The sequence below is a fragment of the Bos indicus genome, chromosome 27 (genome assembly GCF_029378745.1).
Source record: "Bos indicus isolate NIAB-ARS_2022 breed Sahiwal x Tharparkar chromosome 27, NIAB-ARS_B.indTharparkar_mat_pri_1.0, whole genome shotgun sequence".
Lineage (NCBI taxonomy): Eukaryota > Metazoa > Chordata > Mammalia > Artiodactyla > Bovidae > Bos > Bos indicus.
The window spans coordinates 15,830,835-15,858,441 of record NC_091786.1 but is presented as its reverse complement, the minus strand read 5'-3'; the positions used below and the strand labels follow the sequence as shown (position 1 = coordinate 15,858,441).

The window sequence follows — 27,607 nt, the reverse complement described above, 5'->3', positions numbered from 1 at the left end:
ATTTAGAAACGTGTTAATGTATAATGATGTAAAAATATTTTATGCCATATGTTATAATCACCTCGCAACCTAAGTGAGAAAATGATGAAAGTTCAAAAGATTTGGCACAGGAAGAACACTAAACAAATTCTGGGAATAAAAAAGGCTTAATTGTTGGTTTTCATCCTACATTAACATTATTCCAGAGTTGTTTATATTAAATCAATATCTAGAAACCTATTTTCAAAGAAGTAGTCTATTAAATCTCTAAATAATTTTCCTGTCTTCATAATCTCTATGACAGTTTTACCTTGTCATTTGACATTTAATGGACCTTTTCCAAATGCTAGCATAGTTCAGATCAATCTTTAATTAATATGCTAAGGATTTTATGTATTTAAATTCAAAAGCTATCAGCCAATCTACACCATAGCATAAGGTATTTTTTATATTCACCACGTCTTTCTGCATTTCTGTCTCTGTGTTTTGATGCATTATTTTCACTTTCATGTTTTCTGTAACATCATAATCCCTGCTCATCTCTAAGCTGGCTTCCAGTGAACCAGGCCCCCCTCTCTTGCACAAAGCTTCACGTGACCCAGATAGCGACTCTCTCCAGGGAACCACCCTGGGGTGGCTGTCCCTGCCAGCCAAAGGTGCACTGGCAAATCCTTCAGCCCCAACGCCGCCTCATTTTCTGGACAAGTTCTTGGATGAATTAGAGAAGGTTGGTGCTTTAGCTTTACCAGCTGACCCTGCCAAACCAGATACCCCAGAGGAGATCAACTTTGAGATTAAGGAGGACCCCTCCGCTCTCCCCCCGTGGCCGCGAGCACCCACACCTGCCAAAGCCCGCTCCTCTCAGCTGCCTTTGCTCCGCTCGGCTACGACCTCAGCTGCAGCCCGGCCTCCTGAGGCCACGGTGCTCCCGGATTCTAGAAAGACACCTCCGAACAAGTCTGCAGATGTGACCAAAATGAGAGAGGGCTCTGCAGGCCCAGAGAAGGTACTGGAGGTCCTAGGTGATAAGTTTGTGACCTCCACACACCCTGGCCTGGGTCCCTTGCCCCAGACCCTCCCTGTCATTGGAGAGGAAGATGAGGAAGTCTATGAGGGGGTCAGGGCAGGCACCCGAAGAGGGCTGGAATCTCAAGATCCAGATGCCCTGTGCTGTGGCCGTGATGGCACAGAGGTGATATCACACCTGCACATTGAAGAGGAGGATGAGGAGAGACAAGCTGACTGCCCAAGATATCCAGTAGCCACCCTCACAGGCCCTAGGACCCCTAAGGAAGACAGCAATGCAGCAAAAACCAGTGATGAGGTATTTTAATGTTGCCTAATTCCTGAAGAACTAACCAGTCTTTCTACAATTAGCTAGGACAGTTAATCATATTAATAAACATCAATTCTGACATTGTCTTAGAAGGTTTTCACACAATAAACACAGCACCATGCAGTATAACGGCAAGGTGGAAGGATGGATGAAAAACACATCAAATTTTAATAAGATGATGTATATATGTATTGTTATTCTGTTATTTATTACTATAAATCCATATTTAAACATTTTTATAAAGTCTTTCTAATTTTAGTATTAATAATAGTAGTTAATATTTGAGGTCTTATTGAGTTTCAAATAGTTTTCTAAGAACAGTACATTTTTACTTTTCAAAACTCAATAGGGTGGGTAATATTATTATCATCCCCACTATACAGATGAGGAAATTGATACACACAGAGAGAGATTAGTTCACCTCCAGAGTGCAAAAACTAAATACCATTTCTTTGATATAACAGCAGTCTGAAAAAGAAGGAAGGAAAAAAAGAGAAAGAAAGAAAAGAAAAATATATATACACACGCCAGTTCCCTTTCAATTCTCTGTGAAGACGTAATTTTTTAAGTTGGTAACTACTTAAGAATTGGGTCCTGGATATTCACCTTACCAACAAAGAGCCTTGGGCAATGATTTTAATCAATAAAGAGGGAAATGCTCTAAATCTTTAAGCTTCTTGTAAGCTTCTCTCTTCTAAAAAAGACAAAAACAAAACTTGATATCCCAAATATTTAATCTGTGAATTAGAAAAGCAAATGTGACTACTGGCAAATATTAAAATTATGAAACCAAATCAATGAGTCATATTCTGCTGCTAAGCAAGTCACTTTCTCCCATAGCTCCTCTGTTTAGAAATCTTTTATTTTATTTTTTTATTTATTTTTTTATTGTCTATCATTTTATTATTATTTTTTTTAATTTTATTTTGTTTTTAAACTTTACATAATTGTATTAGTTTTGCCAAATATCAAAACGAATCCACCACAGGTATACATGTGTTCCCCATCCTGAACCCTCCTCCCTCCCCATACCATCCCTCTGGGTCGTCCCAGTGCACTAGCCCCAAGCATCCAGTATCTGGCATTGAACCTGGACTGGCATCTCGTTTCATACATGATATTTTACATGTTTCAACGCCATTCTCCCAAATCTTCCCACCCTCTCCCTCTCCCACAGAGTCCATAAGACTGTTCTATACATCAGTGTCTCTTTTGCTGTCTCGTACACAGGGTTATTGTTATCATCTTTCTAAATTCCATATATATGCATTAGTAGAAATCTTTTAAAATGACAGTTTTTTTTCTTGTGCATTTCATTTATTTGAAACATTTTTACATTATGAAAATCATTTTTAAAACCTCATAATTTCCTATTAAGACCTTACCAATAACAAATATAGAGGTATTTGGTCTATATGGGGTATTCTTGGGATTAAACGATGTTAAGTGTCCATTAGGTCACTGGACAGCCACAAAACCCTGAGTCTTGGCAGTTCCCCAACCAGGTGAGAAATGTCAACTGGACAAAGAACCCAGCCATGCCTGCATTTGTATAAAATAAACACACTTTTTAGTAATAGAGGTCATTCATTGCAGTAAATCAAAAATATTTTTAAGTCACTACTTAAATAACTTATTTTCCCTTCAATTTAAACAGTTTTAAGATGTGATTAGATATGTGGCTTGGTTCCCAGGAACTGCTGCTGCAGGCTGCAGGCAGCACCACGGGTGTGGTGTTCAGAAAGGGGGTGCTGAGTTTCACAGCCAGTTCCCAACAAGCACACACAGGCACAGAGGTCCTAACTTGCCTAGCTTTGTAACAAACCTACTCTTCATAAATTGCGATCTACTTCACAAGCAAGTTACAGACAGTCATTGCAGGGTTTTACACTTTTTTCCCTTCATGGTTAGAAGGCCCCACCTCACAAATACCTTATAAAATTGTAGACTATGGGAATTCTGATCTCCAGCCCCTCATATCAGAAAAATGAAACTGATCAAACCCACTGGGAATTTTGAATCAAATTCAGAAGTTAGTGCTTTCAAAGCAAGAAGTGGTCATAAATGTCACACACCTAGGGTATGTAGTAACTTTAAATATATTTAGGTGTGTGGGGGGGGGGGGGCGGTGGTATTCTCTAAAAAGCATGTAACCTCCTCATTCTGGACACAAGCATAATCACATCTTGTCTTTCCTCAATATTTAAGCCATCTTCATTCTCTTCGGGACATCGAGTGTCTACATCTTTTTCCAGCTGTCTGCTTTCCTCCCCTCCCTTTCATTCCTCCTTGGCCACTGTCTCTGACCTGGTCCCCACACTCTCTCAGCCTACCCAGCCCTACTCATCTCTGCTCCTCCCTAAATACTCTTACCAACAGGAGATAAGTTCACCACAATTAAAGGTAACTGCATCTTGAGTGTGGTTTATTGCATGTCTTTCAATGAACTTCATTAATTAAATGTATGTCTTTAGATTCATGTCATCTTACAAGATTTAAAAAGTCATTCAATATTGGTTGCTAACTTTTAACATCATTAGCATGGCCTCTGTCTGAAAATTTGAAAGATACATTTGCATAGCAGCTATACATAAGAGTGAGGAGAAAAACAAGCTAAACTTTGTATAGTAATAAAAGGTGATCATTAGACTTTTTCTTTTTTTAAGTTGAGAATCAGCAGGAGAACCATCCCATTTAAAGGCATCAGCTATGTGCCTGTCATCTTCCATCACATCTTAGTGGCTCGTTGCCTCCTGAGTTTCCTAGCTAATCAGCAGGTTCAGCAGAGCCTGAGGGTTGGATGATCTTGAACTGACTGTCTTGAGCCTTGCTCTTCCACAAAATTGCAGGAAATTAATGAGGACGTGGGAAGGAGGCTTCTTTTGTAGCAGTTAACAAAGCATCCAGCTCTGAGACTTGCAGGCCGGCGGGCGGCTCTGCTGGTGTTTAACTCCCTCTTAGGATACCATGATAAAAGATTTTTAACACAATTAATGACTGACCTTGGAAAGACATTTAATGAGAACCACAACATGATATCAATCCATCACAGAAAAGTTCTACTTCTGTGTTCAGAACGATCCTCAAAACCTTTTCCTTTACACAAAAGGACTTCAGATAATGACTCATCCTCGCATGCAATCTTCTCCACTTGAAATGATAGCCTCTCCAGAGAAGTAAAAAATGAAACAAAACGAAGGCTCTGGTAGGCTCATGTTTTTGAACTATTAGTAGAAAGCACCAACACCTAAGAAATGCCATTTATGCAATCTTCCAAACCCCAATCACCGAATCTATTCACCAAAATAGTCCATCTATGTGAATTTTATCTTACTTAGAAAAGGAATCTTTTTTAGGGGGGGGAATGTAACATATTTTAAAGACTAATTGTTCTTTGCCCTTTGAGGTTTTATCTTAGCTGGCAGGCAATAATTAGGAAATTTTTAAAATAATAATAATTCTTTAGATAAGGTATAAGACTAAGAATTTGCCTTCTCTGTGTGTATGTGTGTGGTTTTCTTTTAGAGCCAAAATATTTATTCCTTGCCTCTCCCTACCTGTTCTTCAGCCAATCGGTTAGCCAATAAGTGGGCAAGGAACTTGAGAATCGGAGTTCTCTAATTTAGAGAGATGGAACACTCACTGTTGTAGTGTCAAGGACAAAACCAGAATTTAAACAGGTTTATTCTCCTGCAAGAACCAAGCTCATCTCATACATTCTTTATGTCTCAGTTCATAAAATGATATGAGACCATGGAGATATTCATAGTAACTATGTTTTCAAAGAATACTTAAATAATTAATTCCAGAAAAATAGTTATTTTTCTCCTTTTATTTGAGAGCAAATGTTAATTTTAATCTCCTATTGAGTTTTTTGAGACTCTTATAAGTCAATTTTTTTATTCATAGAAAGAATACAAGTCAACTGAATTTATGCTTGTAAGTGTAGATACAAATTGAATCAACTACAAATTTTAGGCCATTGTTATGGTTTAATCCACATCTGACACAGTAAAAATTGATGTGAATCCTTTAAGAAGGCTTCCTAGTTCTCTTGTTTCAAGAATGTTAAAAATTAGGCTCGTTAACAAAGAAGAAAAATAACCTACCACTAAAAACAAAGAGAAAATAAAATGGCAGTAATGTTTTAGTAGGCATATTATAGTATGCATGAAATCATTATAACATTTTTATCAATACTCATCAACCACTATTTTACCTAACCCATATTAATTTAATGCAGTTTTAGTCTTCTAAAGTATTTTCTGAGATAATATAAGTCTGTCACATGCAATGCAAAATCATTTGTAAAAGTTGCCACCACTTTATAGATTACAGAAGACTGAAATGTACATATAAATTATGAATTTGATACGTAAATCAGAATCCAACATTTTTCTAGTCTTTGAGCATCTTTTTGAAAATAATGTTTTTTCGCAAAAAAGAATTATTATAATCATCAGCTTTGATGTAAGTTGAACTTCCAATTCTATGTAAAACTCTTTTGTAAAAATCCATCTAGCCCATGGATTCAAACTGCAGTGGAAGTGCTTTGTAAAGAGATAGAAAGACTCTTCGTGTTTTTTTTTCCCCCCTAAGAAACTCAGTTATTACGGTACCATAAGGAAGTCTCCTCACCTTAAAGCCATCCCAGCAGAAGGTAATCCCCTTGAACACAGTTTCCAGCATGAAATTAAGCCCTGATTCTTCCTAATATGTTCAAATGATCTTTCCAGCTGTTTATCCACATCATTCCAATGCTACTTTTTTTTTTTTCTATGACTCTTGATGTTTATAGAAACCTCGTATTAGTCAAGATTGGGGCAGCTGCAGTTCCAAAAACTCAAAATAATTAGGTAGAAGTATATATTTCTTATGCATAAATGTAGGGCATCCAGGATTGGTATGTTGCTCTATGTTCATCAGGAGACTCCATTTTATTTTGGCAAATCACCATGCTCAATGAAAACCTTCCAGTTGGTGGTCCAAAGTGGCTGCAGCAGCTCCAACAGTCCCTTCCTCAAACCAGCTAGCAGGAAGGAGAAAAGAGGAGGGGAGCTTACGCCTTCTTTCTTGAAGGACATTTGCTAGTAATTGCACACATCCCATCTGTCAGAATTTATCACATGCGCACATCTAGATACAAGGAAGGCTAGAAAATAGACTTTATTCAGAATGGCCGTGTGCCTACCTGACGTTCAGGATTCCATTACTGGGATGACAAAGAAGAGAATGGATACTGGATAATGTGAAGCATTCTCTGCCCCAAGACTTAACGAAAAGCGTCTGATGCATTTCATCCCCAGAGACTGAAGATAGGAGGTCAATCATTACTATTATGAAATTTGAGAAAACCACATGCTTTTATTTAAAAGTCCTTTAGTCCCGCTAAAGTGCCCATAGTACAGTACAGTGTTAGTCATGTCCAACTCTTTGTGACCCCATGAACTGCAGCCCTTCAGGCTCCTCTGTCTATGGAATTCTCCAGGAAAAAATACTTGAGTGGGTTGCCATTCCCTTCTCCAGGGAAGATCTCCAGGGGATCTTTCTGAGCCAGGGATCAAACCCTGGTCTCCTGCATTGTGGGCAGATTCTTTACCATCTGAGCCAACAGGGAAGCCCAAGGTTCCCATAAGCCAAATCAAATACTAGACAATACACTGCTAGGTTCAGTCCATGAATGGACAGAAAATCAGACAGGCACCCAAGAAAGGTTAGCTTTTTCACTGTTGTTTTAAAAAATGTTACTTTGAAGGACCATGGAAACAGTCACAAGGCGTTGGGAGTTAGAACAGTATTCTGAATTTAATTATATTTCACCATTTCCTCCAGAAAAGCCATATTTTGTTCATATGTGTCTTACTAGAAAATTTGCCTTTGACAAATGATTGACACCATCTATGAAATCTGATGGATATTAAGTGAAATGTCCCTGGATCGTACCTTGGATCTATTCAAACAAACACAAAGAAAAGAGGCCAGATCTGAGAGTCTCTTGAAACCAATCGTTAAGCACTTCAATAGACATAAACTCCTTGCAGGTGCATATTGCATGCCATGCAATATTACATTCAGACATCTTCCCTATACCAATTTCCTTCCATAAATGTCTCTCCGCTTGTTCCATTAGCCATGCATATTACATTCAGACATCTTCCCTATACCAGTTTCCCTCCATAAATGTCGCACTGCTCTGCCCGTGAGTTCCTTATTAAAGCAGCAACTGATGCTTGTGCAGTGAAAACTCTGGGCCACCAGGCGAGCTGTCTGCAGACTGTTAACCTTCCGGCTCTGTTATTCGGGAGTTTGGCATGCTGTGTGTGCATGTGGGGGGGGGAACAAAAAAGAAACCAGAAAGCTCCTCTGAAGGCTGGATAATGAAGACGAGAACTAATCAACTTCTTATGGCTTTTCCAGGCTGATTTTAAAAGCGAGGTATTTGTCCTGGGTAAGCCTCCGCGTAGCCCAGTGATGTCCAGGAGGACCTCCGGCTCCCCTGTCAGAGGGCTCGGCGGTTCCCACAGGGTAGGGTCAGAACGCCCCGCCTTGAGCCAGGCTCCTGGCCACCCCTCCGCCCTCGGCGGGCTGGCTCTTCCTTAGTTGTCATTGCTCTACTTTGCCAGGGAAGTAGGACTGGACGTACCCTTGAAAGGAGATGATCTATTGATGAACAGCTATCTGATGAACAGACACGGAAATCCTATCCTGTGTCCTGTGGGCAGTGTGCTTCTCTTTTATGCTTGTGTGCAAGCCTTCTAAAAGCCAAAAAGACATGTCCCAATTCTCCTCTGTACACAAAAGGGCGTGGTACATGTTGTCTTCTATCCCCCTATCTCGTGTAAATCATCGCTCTCCTATCACTATTTTTAGTGCAAAGAATAAAGCTGCTGCCAATCACATACTGAACTTACACCCTTCAGGGCATGTTTGCTTCTGGGTTGTTCAGTTTATTTGGATTTCCTTTAATCCATGATCCTTGTTGTAAAATATCTTCTTGCTCTGCTGGCATGTGCTGCATTCGCTCCATGACCCTTTCAAGCCAACACTACTTCTCTGGGCTCCAAGGGTCTCCCAGACTCTTGAGAGATTTGAATGAACTTAAAGGTCAGATTACATTCCCTTTGACTACTTAGATCTGTAGCATCAACAGCCCTTGAAAATAAATTGATTCTAACTGGTGCCATCAGTTCTGAGAATGACAGTGGAGCAGTTTGAGAATTTTCATCTCTGCATAAGTCAGTCCTTTCCCATTTCTATTTTAATGGATGCTGGTTCAGTCTCACATTTCATCACATGATGAAGTTGTGGTTCTTCAGGCTTTTAAGGGCTTGATGGCAAAGATTTCCTTTTCTGTTTTTTAGAAATGTAGATACTTCTCTGTGTTTAGGCCATTTTTGTGCTTTTTGCTTTGCATAGTAAGACCTGATTTTGCTTCTGAGGCAGAGATTTGTTGTTGCCATAGAAAATGAGGAATGTTGACTAGGAAAAAAGTCTCATGGAAGGGCTTTCCAGAACCAAAAAAAAAAGCATTTTCCAAAATTAATATGGCCCATCCATAAACCTCCTTGGGTCAGTGAGATGGTATGCTTTGGGTCACCTTAAGTTTTTTCTTTGCCAGATTTTTACATTATGTGCTTATATGTTTTATTATACATGTTTGTATGAAAAAGAAATATTCTATATTCTTTAGATTTATGAAAAGTTGTGTTTTGCAATTTAAAAATAATTTAAATATTAAAACAATTGTATAATATAAGAAAGAAAAATACATTTATAAACATGGTACTGTTATTAAGAGAATTTCATCTAATTCTGCTTGGAAAGTACCACACCTAACATTTTCTGGGGGGAAAAAAAAAAAAGAACTCTAGAACTGCTTATAGGTCTCTCCAAGATTTTTCCCACACTAGTATTTAAAGTAATGGTCAATATTTATGTAAGAATTATCTAATTTCAGGACAGACTTATTATCTGAACTAGAAAAGTATATATTTTACTGATACCGGAGATTTAGGATATTTCAAACCAGCTTTCTTATGAGCAGTGGTTTGTGGTTGGTTCTGGCTTTGAAATTAGCATGTATTTAAAACCTGTCTCTCTTGTATCTGCTTTTGACATCACTAAAAAATAGCTACACTAGGAGAGAAAAAAGAGATTGCTACATTGTCAAGGAAGAAGCTAATATTTAGGATTCTACAAAAATATCATGTTTCATTGAATTTTCTAATTTTTATTGTGCACTTAAGACTCATTGTGAAGTGAAAGTCACTTAGTCGTGTCTGACTCTTTGTGACCCCATGGACTGTAGCCCACCAGGCTCCTCTGTCCATGGAATTCTCCAGGCAAGAATACTGGAATGGGTTGCTATTTCCTTCTCCAGGGGATCTTCCGACCCAGGGATCCAACCCAGATCTCCTGCATTGCAGGCGGACTCTTTACCTACTGAGCCACCAGGGAAGCCTTGAATGTCACTAATGTATCTGGTTCTATATTTATCACAAAACCACTAAGAAGTTATGAGTAATAGAAATGCCTGAGCAGATAGTGAAAATACAAATGAACACAGACCGAAAATACTGGTGGCTAAAGACTGATCCTTTCTCAGAATTTAAAATCTGAGACAGGTCAGAAACACAGATGAATATCTATTCCACATCGCTCTGTGGTCTTTAAAATAGCCTTTCAAAATGACTCCAGGCTGAAGGAACTTGGCAAGAGCCGTCCAGGCATTAACACTTTTTAACATGTTGCTGCCATTACTCACCATTAGGGGGCAATAGAGTGCAGACACAGGTCTTTGCCTCAAGCTTTGTGCCCAGTTTCAACATCAGGAGGGGGAAAGCAAAAGACAGCCTCCCACAACAGTTCAGTTGAATATCCACACAGAACATAAACACTTGCCTAAAGGAAGAAATTAAGATGTGACTTTAATAAGCCCACACTATCTATTCCATCATAGTCATCTTTAATCCAATATGTGAAGTGAAGTGAAGTGAATGTCGCTCAGTCGTGTCCGACTGTTTGCAACCCCATGGACTGTAGCCCACCAGGCTCCTCCATCCATAGAATTTTCTAGGCAAGAGTACTGGAGTTGGTTGCCATTTCCTTCTCCAGGGGCTCTTCCCAACCCAGGGATAGAACCCCGGTCTTCTGCATTGTGGGCAGACACTTTACTGTCTGAGCCACCAGGGAATCCTTTAATCCAATATAGAGTCAAATTATAATTCAGTTCCTTCTTCTTACCTGTTTGTGGTATTAAGAAATTTTCTTTGGGCCTTGGTTTGCTGATCTGAAAAATGAAGTTTAATTATTGTTTTAAAATTAATTGCTTTTATGTGACAGACACTTGGAAATTAACCAACATCAGTTGTCACAGCTCTCTGACAATTGAATGGGTAACAAGGGAGAGACATCTGTGGAAATGTGGATTCCTTTATGGATTCCCTAAGGCGAACATGGGAGAAGGCAATGGCACCCCACTCCAGTACTCTTGCCTGGAAAATCCCATGGATGGAGGAGCCTGGTGGGCTGCAGTCCATGGGGTTGCTAGGAGTCAGACACGACTGAGCAACTTCCCTTTCACTCTTCACTTTCATGCATTGGAGAAGGAAATGGCAACCCACTCCAGTGTTCTTGCCTAGAGAATCCCAGGGATGGGGGAGCCTGGTGGGCTGCCGTGTCTGGGGTCGCACAAAGTCGGACACGACTGAAGCGACTTAGCAGCAGCAGCAGCAGGGGGGACATGACCTAAACCATCATCATGTCTGACTCCTTGATTTCAGCAATAAGGAAACTGAGGTGTGTATCCAAGGTCACACAGTTAGTCACTGCCAATGCCAGAAAGACACAAGTGTGCCCTCACAAGTATCTATACTGCTCACTCCTCTGTTGACCAAATACTTCTAAAATAAATTATTTCAGTTGGTGTAACTGGTCATCTTTCCTCCAAACTGGTTCCCAGGTGTCCACATTCACACGGAGATGAGTCCTATCAAAGGTAACCTCAGAAAAGTTCTAAAACTCTCTATTATAATAGATACAGAACTTCTCTGCTAACAAAAGCAGTGATAAATCCTGGCCTGAGTATGTGAACAGTATAGAAAACCAGTGTCCAGGAAAAAAAAAAAAAGTGGGGGTGGGTCCTTTAAAGGATATGAAGGAAGTATTGGGAGAGACTGGTTAAAAAACAAGGCTGACACACCCAGGAACATGAATTAAGACACAGAGGCCTCTGGAATTAAGGTAGCCACATGATTCTGGTAAAAGCCTGACTTTGATAATTAGCAAAGAGATGGTTCATTTAAATGATTTAGGAGAGGAGTTGAATTAAAGAAATTAAACTAGTAGAACTACAATGACAACACTGGAAAAGTGCTATATGGGTTGTAATCAGTAAATTTTTTCAATATTAACAATCTGATTTTAAAGCTGTATTCACATTTTAACAGAGGCAGCAATGAAATTAGACCAACCAGTTTTACCAAGCGCTGATGCCACGATGTAGGAGTGAAGCTTTCACTCAACTCAGAAATATTAGAATGGTTTAAAAGTGTGAAAATAGGCATGCCATTTTTAGAGCACAATGAAATACATTTTACAAAACATTTTCTCTTAAAGCAAGAACATATACTATTTTCCTAATTATAACTTTGTTATACATTGTAAATGGCCCTGTGATTTTTTTGTGTGTGAGAGAATTAGTAGCTATCTTGGTAGGAGATTTGAAATATGGCATTTTAGATGTTTTTAAGTTGTATTTTTAAATGTAATATTTTTGAGTAACTAACACCAGCATTTTCAACATCATGTGGCTTGAATGCATAATCTTTGGCCTGAAATCTTACTCCTGGAAATGTGTTCTAAGGAATAGCTCAAAAGAAGAAAATATCTCTTTGTATAAAAATGTTTATAGCTTTGATATTTATGATAGTGAAAAAGGCAAGATCAATCTTAATTTCAAAAGCAAAAAAGAGAGAGAGATGACTAAAACAATCAAAAAAGATATATATACATATGTGAGGGAACATTATTCTGCAGTGATTTAAAATGAAAAAGAAGACTGAGAAAAGGAGACGAAATTATTACAAAACATAAATAGCAACTGATAAATACAAATCTTATTTCTGCATAAGATTATATAAGATATATATGTAATATATCATATATATATGATTGAATGAAAACTTGAAGAAATGTAGGCTTAAGAATGACTTAACTTTACCTCTTTATTGAAATTGATTTAGTCTTAATCAATCTTTAAATAGTATATTTTATAATTTTAATAATAAATACATTGTTAGTTATTTTATATTTATGTACAGTCTAAGTATTATACTCTTAAGCCATACATGTGTTCAACAATTTTTATCCACTCTTTAATCTTACACTTATATATTCCATGCATAGACTGTTAAGTGAAATTTCTAAGAATATTGCTGGTAAATAGTAGGTTCCAATTACTATTAATTGAAAGCTTGAAGTTTTAGTAGTATAGTAACAAGCATCTAGTCTTCTATGCTAGACAGACAGCTTGGATGGGAAGGGAATGGATAAAGAATGCAGGAAGGGAGCAGGTTATAGACTCGAAGACTGAAAGAAACCCCAGAGTCACCCTCCATTCTTGAACCAGAGGGGTTTCGATGGACAGTTTGCAGGGGGGATTTCCCAGTCTCTCAGTTATCCATTTATAACTCCAGGATCCAGGAACTGACCCTGATGTCTAATGTCATGGATCTAAAATCTAATCATCAATAAGGAATTACTTTGATAATTGCCATGCAATTTGTCATTCAGATTCTGATTTATTTTTTACCACGTAGCCATCATTTATAAGAGAATGGTTTTGAAGTGTGTTGTGAATGAACTGTGATGCTTTTTTCCCCTCTAAAAGGTAACATTTAGACAGTTGGTATAAATGACATTGAGTTTACATATTCAAGAAACGTGTTAACTTTCATTCATTGAAGTATTTATGTGGATATATGGGATTCAAAGGCTTGTCATTTCCAATATTATAAGTATCTATTACAGATACTGGTCTTGATGCTTAGTTTAAAAAGAAAGGAAACTCTTTTGAGAGTTCAGTGCACTGGGAATTTCTACCAATATTTCTCTTCTCAGGTAAAATGTTACGTGTTACCTGGATATTGTTTGTTACATGCAATTTAAAACTCTCTGTTTTCTGTTTTTAAAAATGCATGTGTTTCCTCCACATTGAGAACAGAGAGTGTTAATTCAAATGTAGCATGGCATGTCTGCCTCTTGACATGTTCCTCTGTACCGTATGTGAAAATGTTGTCTGTGAAGGAAAAGTATATTAGAATGAATGTGGATACTTTGCTGTTAAGACTACATGTGGTTTATTTTTTGCTTGTTTGAGAAAATGCTGAAGAATAAGGTTGAATGAAGATGTCCAGACTCCCCAGTCTAGTTACTTGGTGTCTATGTTCTTGCCATGTTCCTGGCCTTTGAAAAATCAATGGGACTGAGCCCTGAGTCTTCCTTAAAGCTTGAGCAGACGAGATTGCAGATATGTTTCAAACATTTGAACTTTGGTTATTTCGACTTAATTTAAAGCACCCTTCAAAATATTTTAATTATGAATCCTGTAGAAACCCTTTATTTGGTTTTTCTTTTCTTCCTCTTGGTTTTTTACAACAGGAAATATTAAATGTCAAGAAAAGTGCCATGCCATTATCCAAATTATCTTTTAATTAGTACCAGTTTAAGCATTGATTACATTGAAAATCATTTCATTTCAGCCACAGCGTCCTGTGTTTACTCATGAAAACATTCAAGGTGGGGGGGAACCGTAAGTATTCTTCTTATCTTCTAAATTTGAGACTAACCTTGACCCACAAAACAGACCATTGATGTACCATAAGTGAGGATGGTACAACTTTGCACATGAAAGAGACCAGAGTAACTAACATGAGATAAGACCTCCCTGATTAAGAGTAATTGCAATAACTTCCATCTTTCACAGCAGAGAACAGAAGCTACTTTTGAAAAAAAATCCATGATTTTGCAAAGATTGATTTATGCACTCGAAAAACCTTCCAATGCTGTAGTGATTCCTAAGATTTATGAATCTGTCTCTCTCCCTGTTCTAACTCAGCATGTAGATTCTAGTAACTGCAGCCTTAAAGACACTGAAAATGTTCTAACATTGTTTTTATACATATTTGAAAAGCAAGAGAATGTCAAAGTAGACCTACAGTGATAAGTTAGTGACATAATTCCAAAGTTCCAGAATGTTGGAAATGGCAGTCTTAAAACATGCACTGTTTAAGTTACGTGATGTTTACTACCCAGAGGACCAGGAAAATAAATGCCTTTTCACACTTTCTTTCAAATCCCCACCTATTGATACTAAGTCAAACCAACCCTGAAGGTGTCACATACTGTCTTTAAGGTTGTCTTTCTGTTCCATTTTGCCCTAGGAAGACAGTCAGAGGTTATCCACTTCCTGTTGGCTGTTGCCTCTCTGAGTCAGGAGGGAGCCCCAGGGAAGGCGCGGGTACAGGGCTAAACCTTGTCGGGCTGACCTGAGGACACATAATGCGCCCCCTGCTGGCTGGCCAAGCTCCACTCCCCTCAGTTCAGTTCAGTTCAGTCGCTCAGTCCGACTCTTTGCGACCCCGTGGACTTCAGCACGCCAGGCTGGAGCAGAGCAATCCAGCACGGCCTGGCGATCTCCCAGCCATTGGTCCCTCCTCACTGCTCACATACCTGTGCTTAGCTAAAAGCACAGGTCTCAGAAGCCATCTCCCAACCCCAAACTAGCTCTCACTGGGTACAGCTAGAAAGAAATTTTTGTTAATGAAAAGAAAAGGTTTGGAGGAACAAATCATTTAAAATTTCATTTAGTTGGGGGAAAAAAAAGTTTAAATATAATCCTTTTAAGTCTAAAGGTTGACTTTGTGTTCTTTTTTACACAACTGACTATGAGATGAATCACAGAGAATAAATCCAAGACTGATTAGGTTTACTGCCCTGCATCATCAATGCATTATATTAGAAGCTTTTAATCAATTTATGAATTAGGATATAGGTGATATTACTCTGTTTCATATCATACGGAGTTAATACTCACATGTGTTTATGAGCTCACAGGTGGGAGAGGGCACATTTTCAATGTCCCGCTTTGAACATTATAAAAATTCTTTATTAAGTTTCTATTTGATTACAATGCCAAGTATAGCTGCTTGTTGTTCAGCGTTCAGTCATGTCCGACTGTTTGTGACCCCATGGACTGCAGGGTATCACTTAATCTCTTTAAGAAATAGGTTTTGATTGAAAATAGGAACAAAATGTTATCACGTCACTCCAATTCAGAAGTATGGTAAAATATGTTACAGAAAAAGCTGCAAGTTATAGACAGAGTTTCATGATTGGCCGAGCATTTTCTGTTTTAAAGACAAATTTCTTTCTGAGGCATCCTGGCCCCACCACCATCATTCATCTCACCAACACATCCTTCAAAACAGCATTTTTTTTTTTTTTAATTGTAATTCGACTGCATTTCCTGTCGTGCAAAACTGATTTTGAAAGCCAACAGAGGCAGGAGTATTTCTGAAAGGTTTGTTTATGTTTCCATGAAACTTCCAATTTTTTTTTTTTTTTTGTGGTCTAATTAAACCAGAATGGTAAGTAAACTTTCACAAGCACGCTGGTTTTCATCATGTTAAAGTGAAGTAGGAGTTCGTGCCAATTTTTTTTTTTTTTTCACTCTTGGGACCTTGAGATTCTTCAAGCAGCTGGGATTTATGGCCTTAAATAGGCTCATTTCTGGGAGTGGTTGGAGATGGGCCTGGGTCAAGGCTGAAGCCTGAAGAGATCCAGCGTTTCCCAAAGTGAGAGATGCAATGTACACCCATAGACTCGGTAGCCCAGGAATGCCTATCTCCCTCAAACGTGAGACCAGGAAAGGAACGGTGGTGAGACTAGCTTCCCCCAGGGATGGGCAAAAGGTACCATTCCTTCACCTGAGCATCTTCAAATCAAACAATAAAATAATCCGACCTCTCCAACCAGGGCTGGCCCCATGCAAACATCCAAATTCAGGAATGTTGGTACTCAAGACCTCCCTATTTTGCCACTGCTCTAGGATTTAGGCTATCTTTCTTAGCCCTTCCCCACAAGCAGAATCCTTTCTCTGTAGAAGACTTCAAAACCCCAAGTGGCTAAAAAGGTTTACCCAGAGAAAACAATGTTAACAGGGGAAGAAATCTCTAACATTGGAATTCCAGGCTTTGCTCTCAGGCCAGAGAAGATAATGTTTTCTAGGTGAGGCTGTTAGACACATCATCTTACCAGGTCTTTCCCCAGTACACCCTCCCCCAGTCCAGCTTAATCCAGACTCCCTCCTCTCCCATCCTGAAAAGTTTAGAGAAGCCAATGCAGCCTGTCTCTGATTTGTCACATGACATTTGAGTTCAGGTGAGGGAATAGTTTTGTTCTACCAAAGGATTATTCTCTTGACTGAATGAAGTAATCAAAACAAATCATACTTGTTCCTGAGCAATATCCAATATTATCAGCCTTTTAAAGTTGGCGTGAAAAAATCCAAAGTGCCCTGAAATGTGGTTCTTATTTCCTACTTTTCCAAAATTACATTAACTGTTAAGAAGAACAGCAGAAACAAATTCATTAACTTAAAAAAAAAAAAAATCCCCCTCACAATACTGGTAATATTTTAGTAGTAATATGTCATTTTCATGTTAACTGCATATCAAATACTTCCTGACCCTCTAAACTGTTAGAATCAGTGTCCTTCCAAAATGCCAGTCCATATTAATATGCATGCTATTTTATTACCCCCAATTCTCTGAGTTTATTACTGATTGATGCCACCAAAATATATGCTCTCAAAGAACTCAAAGAAAGAAAGAAAAGTGGCAGCATTCATTCAGTAATACTTTTACATACATTTATTTCAAGAGAGAGTTTTTACATTAAGCACAATTTTTCCAGGACCTTTTAAAAAAGAACTTATGTCTCTAAATCTACTGCTTGAGATCACCACTTACACTGATGCAAACTACGAAATTAAACTATTTTAAAGACTTCCTCCCAGGAAAAAAAAAATAAACTTCTCTTTTATAGTAATTTCCACATAGCAATATAAAAGCTTTATCTGAGACATTTTGTACATCTCAATTTAGAATCATTTGAAAATTCCATTTGCAAGTTGCAGTTCCTTGCTTCTGAATATGGCTAAAACCATAATTCCTTCTTGTTTTATATAGCTGAAAAGTACACATACCACTTCTCTTATAGTCTGTATTATTTTTTAATGTCCAAATGATAGCTATCTATGACTGTACAATTGAAGTGCAGATCAAATTTATAAATGTTAAAATGTTTTAATACAACTCATGAATATTAGAATCTTCCATAAATTGTCCTCATTGTGAGTTCTGAAATGCTGTTAGAGTGGTCTAATTCTTATGAAAACTTAACTACCTCTACTTACTTTACAACCTTACCAAAAACTTATACTACCTAATTAATATGTTAAGGATAGGTTCAAAGTAAAATAAATATTATATTCTTTCGGTAGTTTCATAGAAGTGCAAAAAAATTTTTTAACATGTGCATTTGTCTTGTTTAAGGTTTCAGGCTCTGTATAACTATACTCCTAGGAATGAAGATGAGCTGGAGCTCAGAGAAAGTGATGTCATTGATGTGATGGAAAAATGTGATGATGGATGGTTTGTGGGTATGTGTACATTTCCTTTCAGGCATTTGGCCATTTTATAATTTGCTTATGTTTGCTCCCGTGCATGGTTGGATGTGATAGTCAAGCTTTCTTTGATTTCATAATGCCTTTATCTTTCACACATCCATATGCATTATGTAATCCTAGGGCAACTGCATTTTGAATAGAATTTAGTATTACTGCTTCAGGTATATGTGGTTTCCTGCTGGTTTTATTTCCAAGTCAACTGAAAGAAGAAGATTTCTCTAAATAGCACCAATCAGTAAAGGCTGAGATCTGAGAACAACAACAAGCTGTCCCCTAGATGAGAAACACGAATATTCTATTCAGCACAGAATGCTGGTCATCAGCAGTGAGGATCTAATCTGAGAAAACAGACGAAATGAACAACTCATGCTTGACTAGGTCTGCTGGAGGTGCCCTTCATTGTTGTTCGGTCACTCGGTTGTGTCCCACTCTTTGCGACCCCGTGGACTACAGCATGCCAGGCTTCCCTGTCCTTCAGTATCTCCCAGAGCTTGCTCAAACTCATGTCATTGAGTTGGTGATGCCATCCAACCATCTCATCCTCTGTTGCCCACTTCTCCTCCTGCCCTCAATCCCTCCCAGCATCAGGGTCTTTTCCAATGAGTCGGCTCTTCACATCAGGTGGCCAAAGTATTGGAGCTTCAGCTTCAGCATCAGTCCTTCCGATGAAGACTCGGGGTTGATTTCCTTTAGGATTGACTGGTTTGATCTCCTTGCTGTCCAAGGGATTCTCAGGAGACTTCTCTAGCATCACAGTTCAAAAGCATCGATTCTTAGGCACTCAGCCTTCTTTATGGTCTGACTCTCACGTCTACTGGAAAAACCTTAACTTTGACTAGAGGAACCTTTGTTGGCAAAGTGAGGTCTCTCCTTTTGAATACATTATCTAGGTTTGTCATAGCTTTTCTTAAGAATTCACTGATCCACCTTAGCTTCAATATGTGGTCCAAGTAGAGAGAAGTTCCATTCTTACCACATACAAAACAACCCCATTCTTACCATCTTGAAAGAAAACTAGAGGTTTTCTGAGAAATTTTTTGTAGACAAGCATACCATACACTAAGTCACAGAGGAAAGAGATAAAAAGGAAACAGACGTAGGAAGATGAAGGATACAGCTGATGGAGGTACGAAGGCTTTCTGTAGACAGTCCAGCTGTGGGGAAATAAAGGAGCAAAGACCACATTAGCAGCCACAAGCCTCTGCCTCTGTTTATATTAATTCCCCACTGAGAAGAGTAAAATGGCTTACCTGTACAGGGATAAAGAAGATCAGTCATCAAACCAGGACAGTAAGCTCTAGAGGGTAAATGAGAAAGGGAAGTACAAAGACTGTGTTCACTCTTCATGAGCTGGAAAACCTAAGGAAGAATTTGGTACACTTGCTCTTCCAAAAAGCTTCAAAGGAATTATGATATTTGAATCCAAAGGCGATCATCATGATGGTCCTTTATGCATTTGGTTTTACTCCTCATATTAGAAACTTCCCCAATGATAGAACCCTCGCCCGCTAACGGTGGTCTGCCTTTTTTTCTTTAGTGATTTGGTAAGTTGTTCAAATTTTCTATATTTTATGAAGGACCCTGGCAGGGCTATTTGTAAATGAATGCTGTGGCATTCAGCACGATCTTCTATGAAATAACAAACCTGGGTGGTGACGGCATCCCTGATAAAGCTTTTGTGTTACACTGTGCTAAGGAGCCGTGACAGACTCCTGCTCACAGAACCAAGCTTTGGTGTGGGCCTTTTCCAGTCCATCCTATCCCACGGCCAGCCCCATCTTTATTGAAAAGATTGTACCCACATGCATTTCCTCTTCCGCTCCTCACTCCTGTCTAGCAGCCTCAGTGATGGAGCCCCATCATACTCAAGTATCCTTGTTCTTAAAAACCCACCTCCTCAGCGAGATTGTCTCTCCCCTCAGACCAAGAGGCTGAGCTTTTCTCTTTAGCCTGGTGTGATGGGAGCAGTTGGATGGCATCACCGACTTGATGGACATGAGTTTGAGCAAGCTCTCCAGGAGTTGGTGATGGACAGGGAAGCCTGGTGTGCTGCAGTCCATGGGATCGCAGAGAGTCAGACACGACTGAGCAACTGAACTGAACTCAGCTCAACTGATGGGAGTGAAGCCTTTAAGCTTAAGAAGTGATGAAGGCATCGCGCAGTAGAGATTAGACTGCCGACTCTGTCGTCCCATCCCTTCAATGAGTCTCTCTTCTTTTCCAAACTCTGAGGGCTTGCTCTCTTAGTGAGTTTTCAAGCCCACTTGAACTGATGAACTGGTATCTCACGGTTGTTACCCATCCCCCACCCATTTCCTTTATCATTTCTATTTTCAGGAACCTCTAGAAGAACCAGATTCTTTGGTACTTTTCCCGGAAACTATGTCAAGAGGCTGTGAATCACTCTCCTGGTTATTTATGCCGCATTTCAGCAGCACATCTGCATAACCTTGCCTGAGAGATCCCGCAGGGCTCCTGCTGTAATGCCTTCCATTTCCAACAGAAGTCACCCACTGTCACCATCTCCACCTGCCACCAGACCACCAGCAACTGAACTGCCACGCCTTGGGGAGATGGGTGGATTAGCCTCCGTGTGAAAGTGCATATTCCTGCTTTCTGCTCTAAACTTGGAAAAGTGGATGTGTGGCATCAGAAAGAAAACCCTATGCTTAATAAGGGTTGAGCAGTTGAGGCAAAAAAATAAGTGTCTCAAGGAGGCTCCCCGGTCCACTTTGGAAGCTGCCCTCCCTTCAGGCAACCAGATTGTTTCTTACTACTCGCTGTGGTTCGCATTTTCACCTTCTTAGCTTGGCAGTATATTTTCCTTTCACGAGTTTGCCTAGTGTCCTGGTTTACACGATATGACAACTGTACTTCAACTATTGTTTGCCTGCACTTATCTGTTGTAATATGCACAGTGATTACAAAATCTAAAGTAAGAGTAGGAAAGTTAATTCGAATGAGTGTGATTTTGTTGAATTGAATGTGAGTTTCCAGTAGGAGTCTTTTCCTGCAGGTTTTCTTTTTGTACTTTTTAGAAGTGCAAACAATAAGTGAATAAGAGCCTTTGGTAATAATCATGAGAATATAAGAGGTTTAGCTAGACTACAAAAAAAATAACTATTGTGTTGTAAAGTTGCATTGCTATTTTATATTAAAATGTAATAATCAGCATAATGAACAATGAGCTCTTAGTGTTTTATTTATCTGATAAAAGTTAAATAAAAGCAGTGTTAGTGACAGAGGCAATGAATTATTCTAACATAGACACTTGAAAGTATGTGTGAGCAATATTCATAGGTAAGATTTCACTGTGTGTACACATGCACATCTGAGATTGTATGAAAACAGACAATCCATATGCTATGTTGTACATTTTATGGAAATGTAGAAGAATCTCACACATTATTTTATAGACATAGAGTACTTTGGAAGCATCACAAGTATTAAGGCTGGTTTTAGTAAGGATTATGATCAATACAATTATTTTTACTATGATAATTATTTTTCTTCTCTGGAACTCAGAATCCTGGCTACATTTGAGGACAGGAATATGTTGAGCCTGATTTTCCTGGTGTGTGTAAACTATTTCCTCGGAATACATTAGGCACTTTTGAGAGACAATGTTAAATCATTCAGGTTATATTTTCTGCCCTGAAGTAGAAACCTACGAGATGATATTGGGACCTGAAAGATTTAACGTGGTTAACAGTGCCTGAATTACGCATACCCTGAGAACTAGCTTTGTATTTCTTATGACTTTGCATAAGAACTATTCATATTTGGATCTTCAGCACCTTATAGATAAAACTTTTTACAGCATTTCTTCTGTGGACAGTGATTGATCTTTTCACAATGTATGTAGACTCTAGAATTTTGTACATACATTTGCTCTTTTTTTTGTACAGACTATTTAGTTGTTGAGAAGACAGGGGAATTTCCTAATTTGGTCTTTATCCTTCATTTAAACTAAGCTAAAACACCTTCAACAGAGCATCCTTTACATCTCCCACAAATCATTATTATGACTCAACAGTGCGATTCTGTAAGATAGCACTTTTGCAAAAGTTTATGAATATAAGATTTTAGCAGCCAAACTAAAATGTATATAAATACTGATTATAGAGGAATTTCACTAGGAAGAAGGTAAAGAAACATCTTTGAGTAGCCTACCTTGATTATGGTCAAGTTCACAGCCAGCTTTATATTTTAAAGGCTTTGGGTTTGAAATTAGGTCAACTGCATGCAGCTTTGCTGATAAATGAATAATTACCTTTGATGCCATTTATGAGAGAAGACTTCAATATCTGTTGCCTGTCATACTTAAGAAAAATTAATGTTTCTACTCTCTGTATCTGATTTTAAAAGGAAAAATATTCATACCAAGCTTTTAGGTAATTGACTTCAAATTCTTACAAGCAAAGGTCATTGTGTTTTTCTTGAATAGACATCTAATAAATTTTGCTTGGACATATACTTCAGCTTTTCTTCTTGACATTTATCCTTACATGAATTGTGTACTTTATTCCAACTGGTTAGATAAACTCAGATAACATGCATTTGCTCTGTGTTCTCTTGACACACAAATGGAGAAAAGATGCATTTGGATCAGCTCAGATAAGAAATATTTTTTAAAACCATCACCAAAGCTCCTTTGCTAAATACCCTTTGGCTAAAGATTGTTCTTCAGCTAAAACAACACATTTTAAAATATTTCTGCCTCAAAAATAGCTATTTTTTCCAAGGAGAAGTTAATTGTAAGAAGTTGTAAGCACTTTACAAATTCAACAATCTTAAGTTCAACATCCTTGCCCCAAAAAGCTTTATCACCATTGGCATGGTAAACTGTTAATACTCACAAGTGCTCAATGAATCTCAAATTATGTGTTGCCATTGAGTGTCATTCCTTTATCTCAACAGATAGTAAGCAGCTAGCTCTCCCACTTGGATCCTTTCTAATAAACTGGAGTCCTTTCTGGCTCTATGTGCTTCAGCCCTCTTCCATATCTATCACTCACATACTCAGAAACACGGACGTTCCTCTGTTGGCAATTTAGTTATCAATGTTGTCTTATCGTGTAGCTTCACCCTAAAACCCACCCTGATCCCCTCTATTCCACTGGGTAGTTTCCACCATGTATTAGCTTTCCACAAAAGTATGTTTCCATTGTAGGAAGAATACACGCTGTATTATTATTCTAGTCCCTGGTTTTGTGAGAACATTGATGGGTAATTTAACCAGGTGAATCTGATCAAATGCAGGATGCTGTTGGTGAACTTTCTGCAAGAGAATCTGCCAAATGATAGGCACTCTAAATATATAAATCTGGGATTTTATAAACCACGTGCATCAAAATCTGGACTTCCTTGTCTCACTGGAGAATTTTATCATCTGTGCTACTCTGCAGAATCTGTTGAGATGCCCCAGCAACTCTGTCAAAGCCCAAGCTCAAGAATGCCTACACAGGGACTTCCCTGGTGGTCCAGTGATTCTCAACCAGTGATAGATATCCATGCTGTCAGTGCAGGAGGCATGGGTTTGATCCCTGGTCAGGGATCCTGTATGCCACATGGCACAGGCGAAAAAAAAAAAGAAGAATGAAAATAGTACAAAGAATTCCTAAACAGCTTTGCATTTTGCCCAGACTTCTGACTCAGCCACGCCAGCACTGCTGTCAGATGCAGACTGGCCATAACCAGCACTCAGCCCTCCTGCCGTGCTTCCTCACTCTCTGGGTTGAATGCTGAATTATTTTTTTTGTTCCAAAATTGATGCTTAGTGACCTATTTTACTTGATTTTATGTCAATGCACGATCATCAATGAAATTCCTCATTTACTCCATTAATGGTTGCCTTGGTAGGTAGAATAGGATCCATTTTGTTGTGAAACCAACACAATAAGCCCCGTAGAGCACTGTCTCTACTCGTCGGCCTCAGTGGGCTGCAGACTCACACCCGTGCACCAACCAGCCAGCCGGGTCAAGGGAGGGGCAGCAGGAAGGGACCCTCTGACGTTTTATGTGCCAAATTTTAATCCCTCCTTTGCACTGAGGGGGTGGGAATGAATACAAATATGCATGTCCACTTCTTATTTGATAAGCAGCAGAAAGAACCTGATAGAGTAACTGTCTGTTGCCATGATGATCCACGGCTTGATCTCTGTGTGTAGGTGGTCAGTTTGTGTGGCCTGATCACTTCTTCCTACTGTTTTTCTGATTTCAGCCACAAATGGATCAGATAGAATAAGCACTTTGTCAGCTTCCAAAAGCCTATTTACAGATTGAACTATTTCATCTTCCTTTCCAGATTGTAGCCCTTCAATTGTTGTTTATGTAGCAATTATGATTTCAAATTATTTACTCATCATGGATGACTGGGTTAGACCACAAGCAGAGACTAGCATTAGTTGTAGAGAGTCTACAATAAGAAACTGTAAACTATGGTCTGCGGACCAAATTCAGCCTGCTGCCTGTGTTTATTTGGTCTGCAAATTAAGAATGGTTTGTACAGATGAACATGGGCAATCGATTTGATGATAAGGAGCACTGACTTGGAGCCCCAATTAAGTCAAACGTTTCTCCCCAGAAAAAGAATCCCTTTCTTTTCAATGGTAGGTCTATATTAGAGAAACTTTATTCTGTTATTATATTTGGATTTCATCAATTCAAAATTGGTAGAAATTAGTTTTCTCTCTGTAATGTAAATTCAGTTCAGTTGCCCAGTTGTGTCTGACTCTTTGCAATCCCATGAACTGCAGCACACCAGTCCTCCCTGTCTATCACCAACTCCCGAGTCCACTCAAACTCATGTCCATTGAGTTGGTGATGCCATCCAACCATCTCATCCTCTGTTGCCCCCTTCTCCTGCCCTCAATCTTTCCCAGCATCAGGGTCTTTTCCAACGAGTCAGCTCTTTGCATAATGTGGTCAAAGTATTGGAGTTTCAGCTTCAACATCAGTCCTTTCAATGAACACGCAGGACTGATCTCCTTTAGGATGGACTGGATCTCCTTGCAGTCCAAGGGACTCTCAAGAGTCTTCTCCAACACATAAATTCTTCAGCACTCAGCTTTCTTTATAGTCCAACTCTCACATCCATACATGACTACTGGAAAAACCATAGCCTTGACTAGACGGACCTTTGTTGGCAAAGTAATGTCTCTGCTTTTGAATATGCTATCTAGGTTGGTCATAACTTTCCTTCCAAGGAGTAAGCGTCTTTTAATTTCATGGCTGCAGTCACCATCTGTAGTGATTTTGGAGCCCAAAAAATAAAGTCAGCCACTGTTTCCCCATCTATTTGCTATGAAGTGATGGGACCAGATCCCATGATCTTAGTTTTCTGAATGTTGGGCTTTAAGCCAACTTTTTCACTCTCCACTTTCACTTTCATCAAGAGGCTCTTTAGTTCTTCTTCATTTTCTGCATAAGGGTGGTGTCATCTGCATATCTGAGGTTATTGATATTTCTCCCAGCAATCTTGATTCCAGCTTGTGCTTCCTCCAGTCCAGCATTTCTCATGATGTACTCTGCATATAAGTTAAATAAGCAGGGTGACAATATACAGCCTTGACGTACTCCTTTTCCTATTTGGGACCAGTCTATTGTTCCAAGTCCAGTTCTAACTGTTGCTTCCTGACCTGAGTACAGGTTTCTCAAGAGGCAGGTCAGGTGGTCTGGTATTCCCATCTCCTTCAGAATTTTCCACAGTTTATTGTGATCCACACAGTCAAAAGCTTTGGCATAGTCAATAAAGCATAAATAGATGTTTTTCTGGAACTCTCTTGCTTTTTCCATGATCCAGCGGATGTTGGCAATTTGATCTCTGGTTCCTCTGCCTTTTCTAAAACCAACTTGAACATCTGGAAGCTCACGGTTCATATATTGCTGAAGCCTGGCTTGGAGAATTTTGAGCATTACTTTACTAGCATGTGAGATGAGTGCAATTGTGCAGTAGTTTGATCATTCTTTGGCATTGCCTTTCTTTGGGATTGGAATGAAAACTGACCTTTTCTAGTCTTGTGGCCACTGCTGAGTTTTCCAAATTTGCTGACATATTGAGTGCAGCACTTTCACAGCATCATCTTTTAGGATTTGAAATAGCTCAACTGGAATTCCATCACCTCCACTAGCTTTGTTCGTAGTGATGCTTCCTAAGGCCCACTTGACTTCGCATTCCAGGATGTCTGGTTCTTGGTGAGTGTGAGTGATCACACCATCGTGATTATCTGGGTCATGAAGATCTATTTTGTACAGTTCTTCTGTGTATTCTTGCCACCTCTTCTTAATATCTTCTGCTTCTGTTAGGTCCATACCATTTCTGTCCTTTATTGAGCCCATCTTTGCATGAAATTTTCCCTTGGTATCTCTAATTTTCTTGAAGAGATCTCTAGTCTTTCCCATTCTATTGTTTTCCTCTATTTCTTTGCATTGATCGCTGAGGAAGGCTTCCTTATCTCTCCTTGCTATTCTTTGGAACTCTGCATTCAAATGGGTATATCTTTCCTCTTCTCCTTTGCTTTTTGCTTCTCTTTTCTTAGCTATTTGTAAGGCCTCCTCAGACAGCCATTTTTCTTGTTTGCATTTCTATTTCTTGGGGATGGTCTTGATTCCTGTCTCCTGTACAACGTCACGAACCTCCATCCATGTAAATAGGTTCATAATATCCTCAATCTTGCTTCCTGGACCACAAAACCTGAAATACTTGCTCTCTGTCCCTTTATAGGAAAAAAAAACAAAACAAAAAACTGTGAACCCCTCATCTATTCAAATCGTCAGTCACAAACCTGGAAACCAACTAGAGAGAAAGGAAAGCTGAATGTCTGCTGTATACCAGACTGTCATTTACAAGCATTCTTTCTTCATCCTCACAACAGATCTAAGAGGAAATCTCTATGACCATTTTACAGATGAGGACATTGAGGCTATGAGAAGTTAATACAAAATATGCAATGGAAGCTGAATTCAGACTCTGGGGTCTATCTACCAAGCTTGTACTCCTTCTTCTAAGCCAGCTGAGCCTGGTGCTATACACTTTTGATCAGATCGTGTGCAGTCAGAGTCAAACAGCTACATCCACCCAGCTCCCTCCCTATCACTTCCCTCTCACGAACTCTGCCATTAGCAACAGCCAGCCACTCACAGTAGCATCAAGCTGTGCCCAAGATGACAAGAAAGAGGCGTCTGCTTTTGCCCACCACCATAGTGTTTCCCTGAGGAAAGCTAATTTGGGTTTCTAAAAGTACACAGTAACCAGTGAGGCTATAACTTCAATTATTGGCATGTCTCAGCTGAGCAAGATCCTGCCCGTGAGCTGTGATTCATGAAGGTCCTGGAGGCTGTTGACGATGAGTCACGTCAGCAGCTGATGGTGCTCAGGGAGATGCTTAGTATTGTGGAGCCATTTGGAGAAGAGTAAGGCCAGCATGCTCTAAGAACATGGTGTGCTTATTGGACCTCTTTTCAATAAACAAAGCCCCAGGATACACTAGCCATTCTCTGCTGGATGACAGTCTGAGTGACTGAGAGCCTTAGCTCACGGC

The 27,607-nt window shown here is 39.1% G+C and overlaps 1 protein-coding gene and 1 long non-coding RNA gene across 16 annotated transcripts in view; one reads left to right on the top strand and one right to left on the bottom strand.

Moving 5' to 3' along the window:
• SORBS2 (sorbin and SH3 domain containing 2) overlaps positions 1 to 22,541 on the top strand; it is a 211,773-nt gene extending 189,232 nt beyond the window's left edge. For 12 of the 15 annotated variants that reach the window (XM_019953352.2, XM_070781555.1, XM_070781554.1 and 9 more), the window contains 3 exons: positions 14,077 to 14,126; positions 17,932 to 18,038; positions 20,403 to 22,541. In XM_019953352.2, the coding sequence (XP_019808911.2) occupies positions 14,077 to 14,126; positions 17,932 to 18,038; positions 20,403 to 20,464 (219 nt within the window). In that variant the 3' untranslated portion in view covers positions 20,465 to 22,541. Of the gene's footprint in view, positions 1 to 526; positions 1,304 to 3,523; positions 11,377 to 14,076; positions 14,127 to 17,931; positions 18,039 to 20,402 lie in introns of those variants that run through there. The other 3 variants (XM_070781553.1, XM_070781551.1, XM_070781552.1) reach the window with 1 other exon arrangement.
• LOC139180150 (uncharacterized) overlaps positions 18,033 to 27,607 on the bottom strand; it is a 28,046-nt gene continuing 18,471 nt past the window's right edge. The window contains exons 4-5 of the long non-coding RNA XR_011564460.1: positions 19,316 to 26,782; positions 18,033 to 19,219 (exon numbers count right to left, since the gene is read on the bottom strand). This is a non-coding gene — a long non-coding RNA (uncharacterized lncRNA). The remainder of the gene's footprint in view (positions 19,220 to 19,315; positions 26,783 to 27,607) is intronic.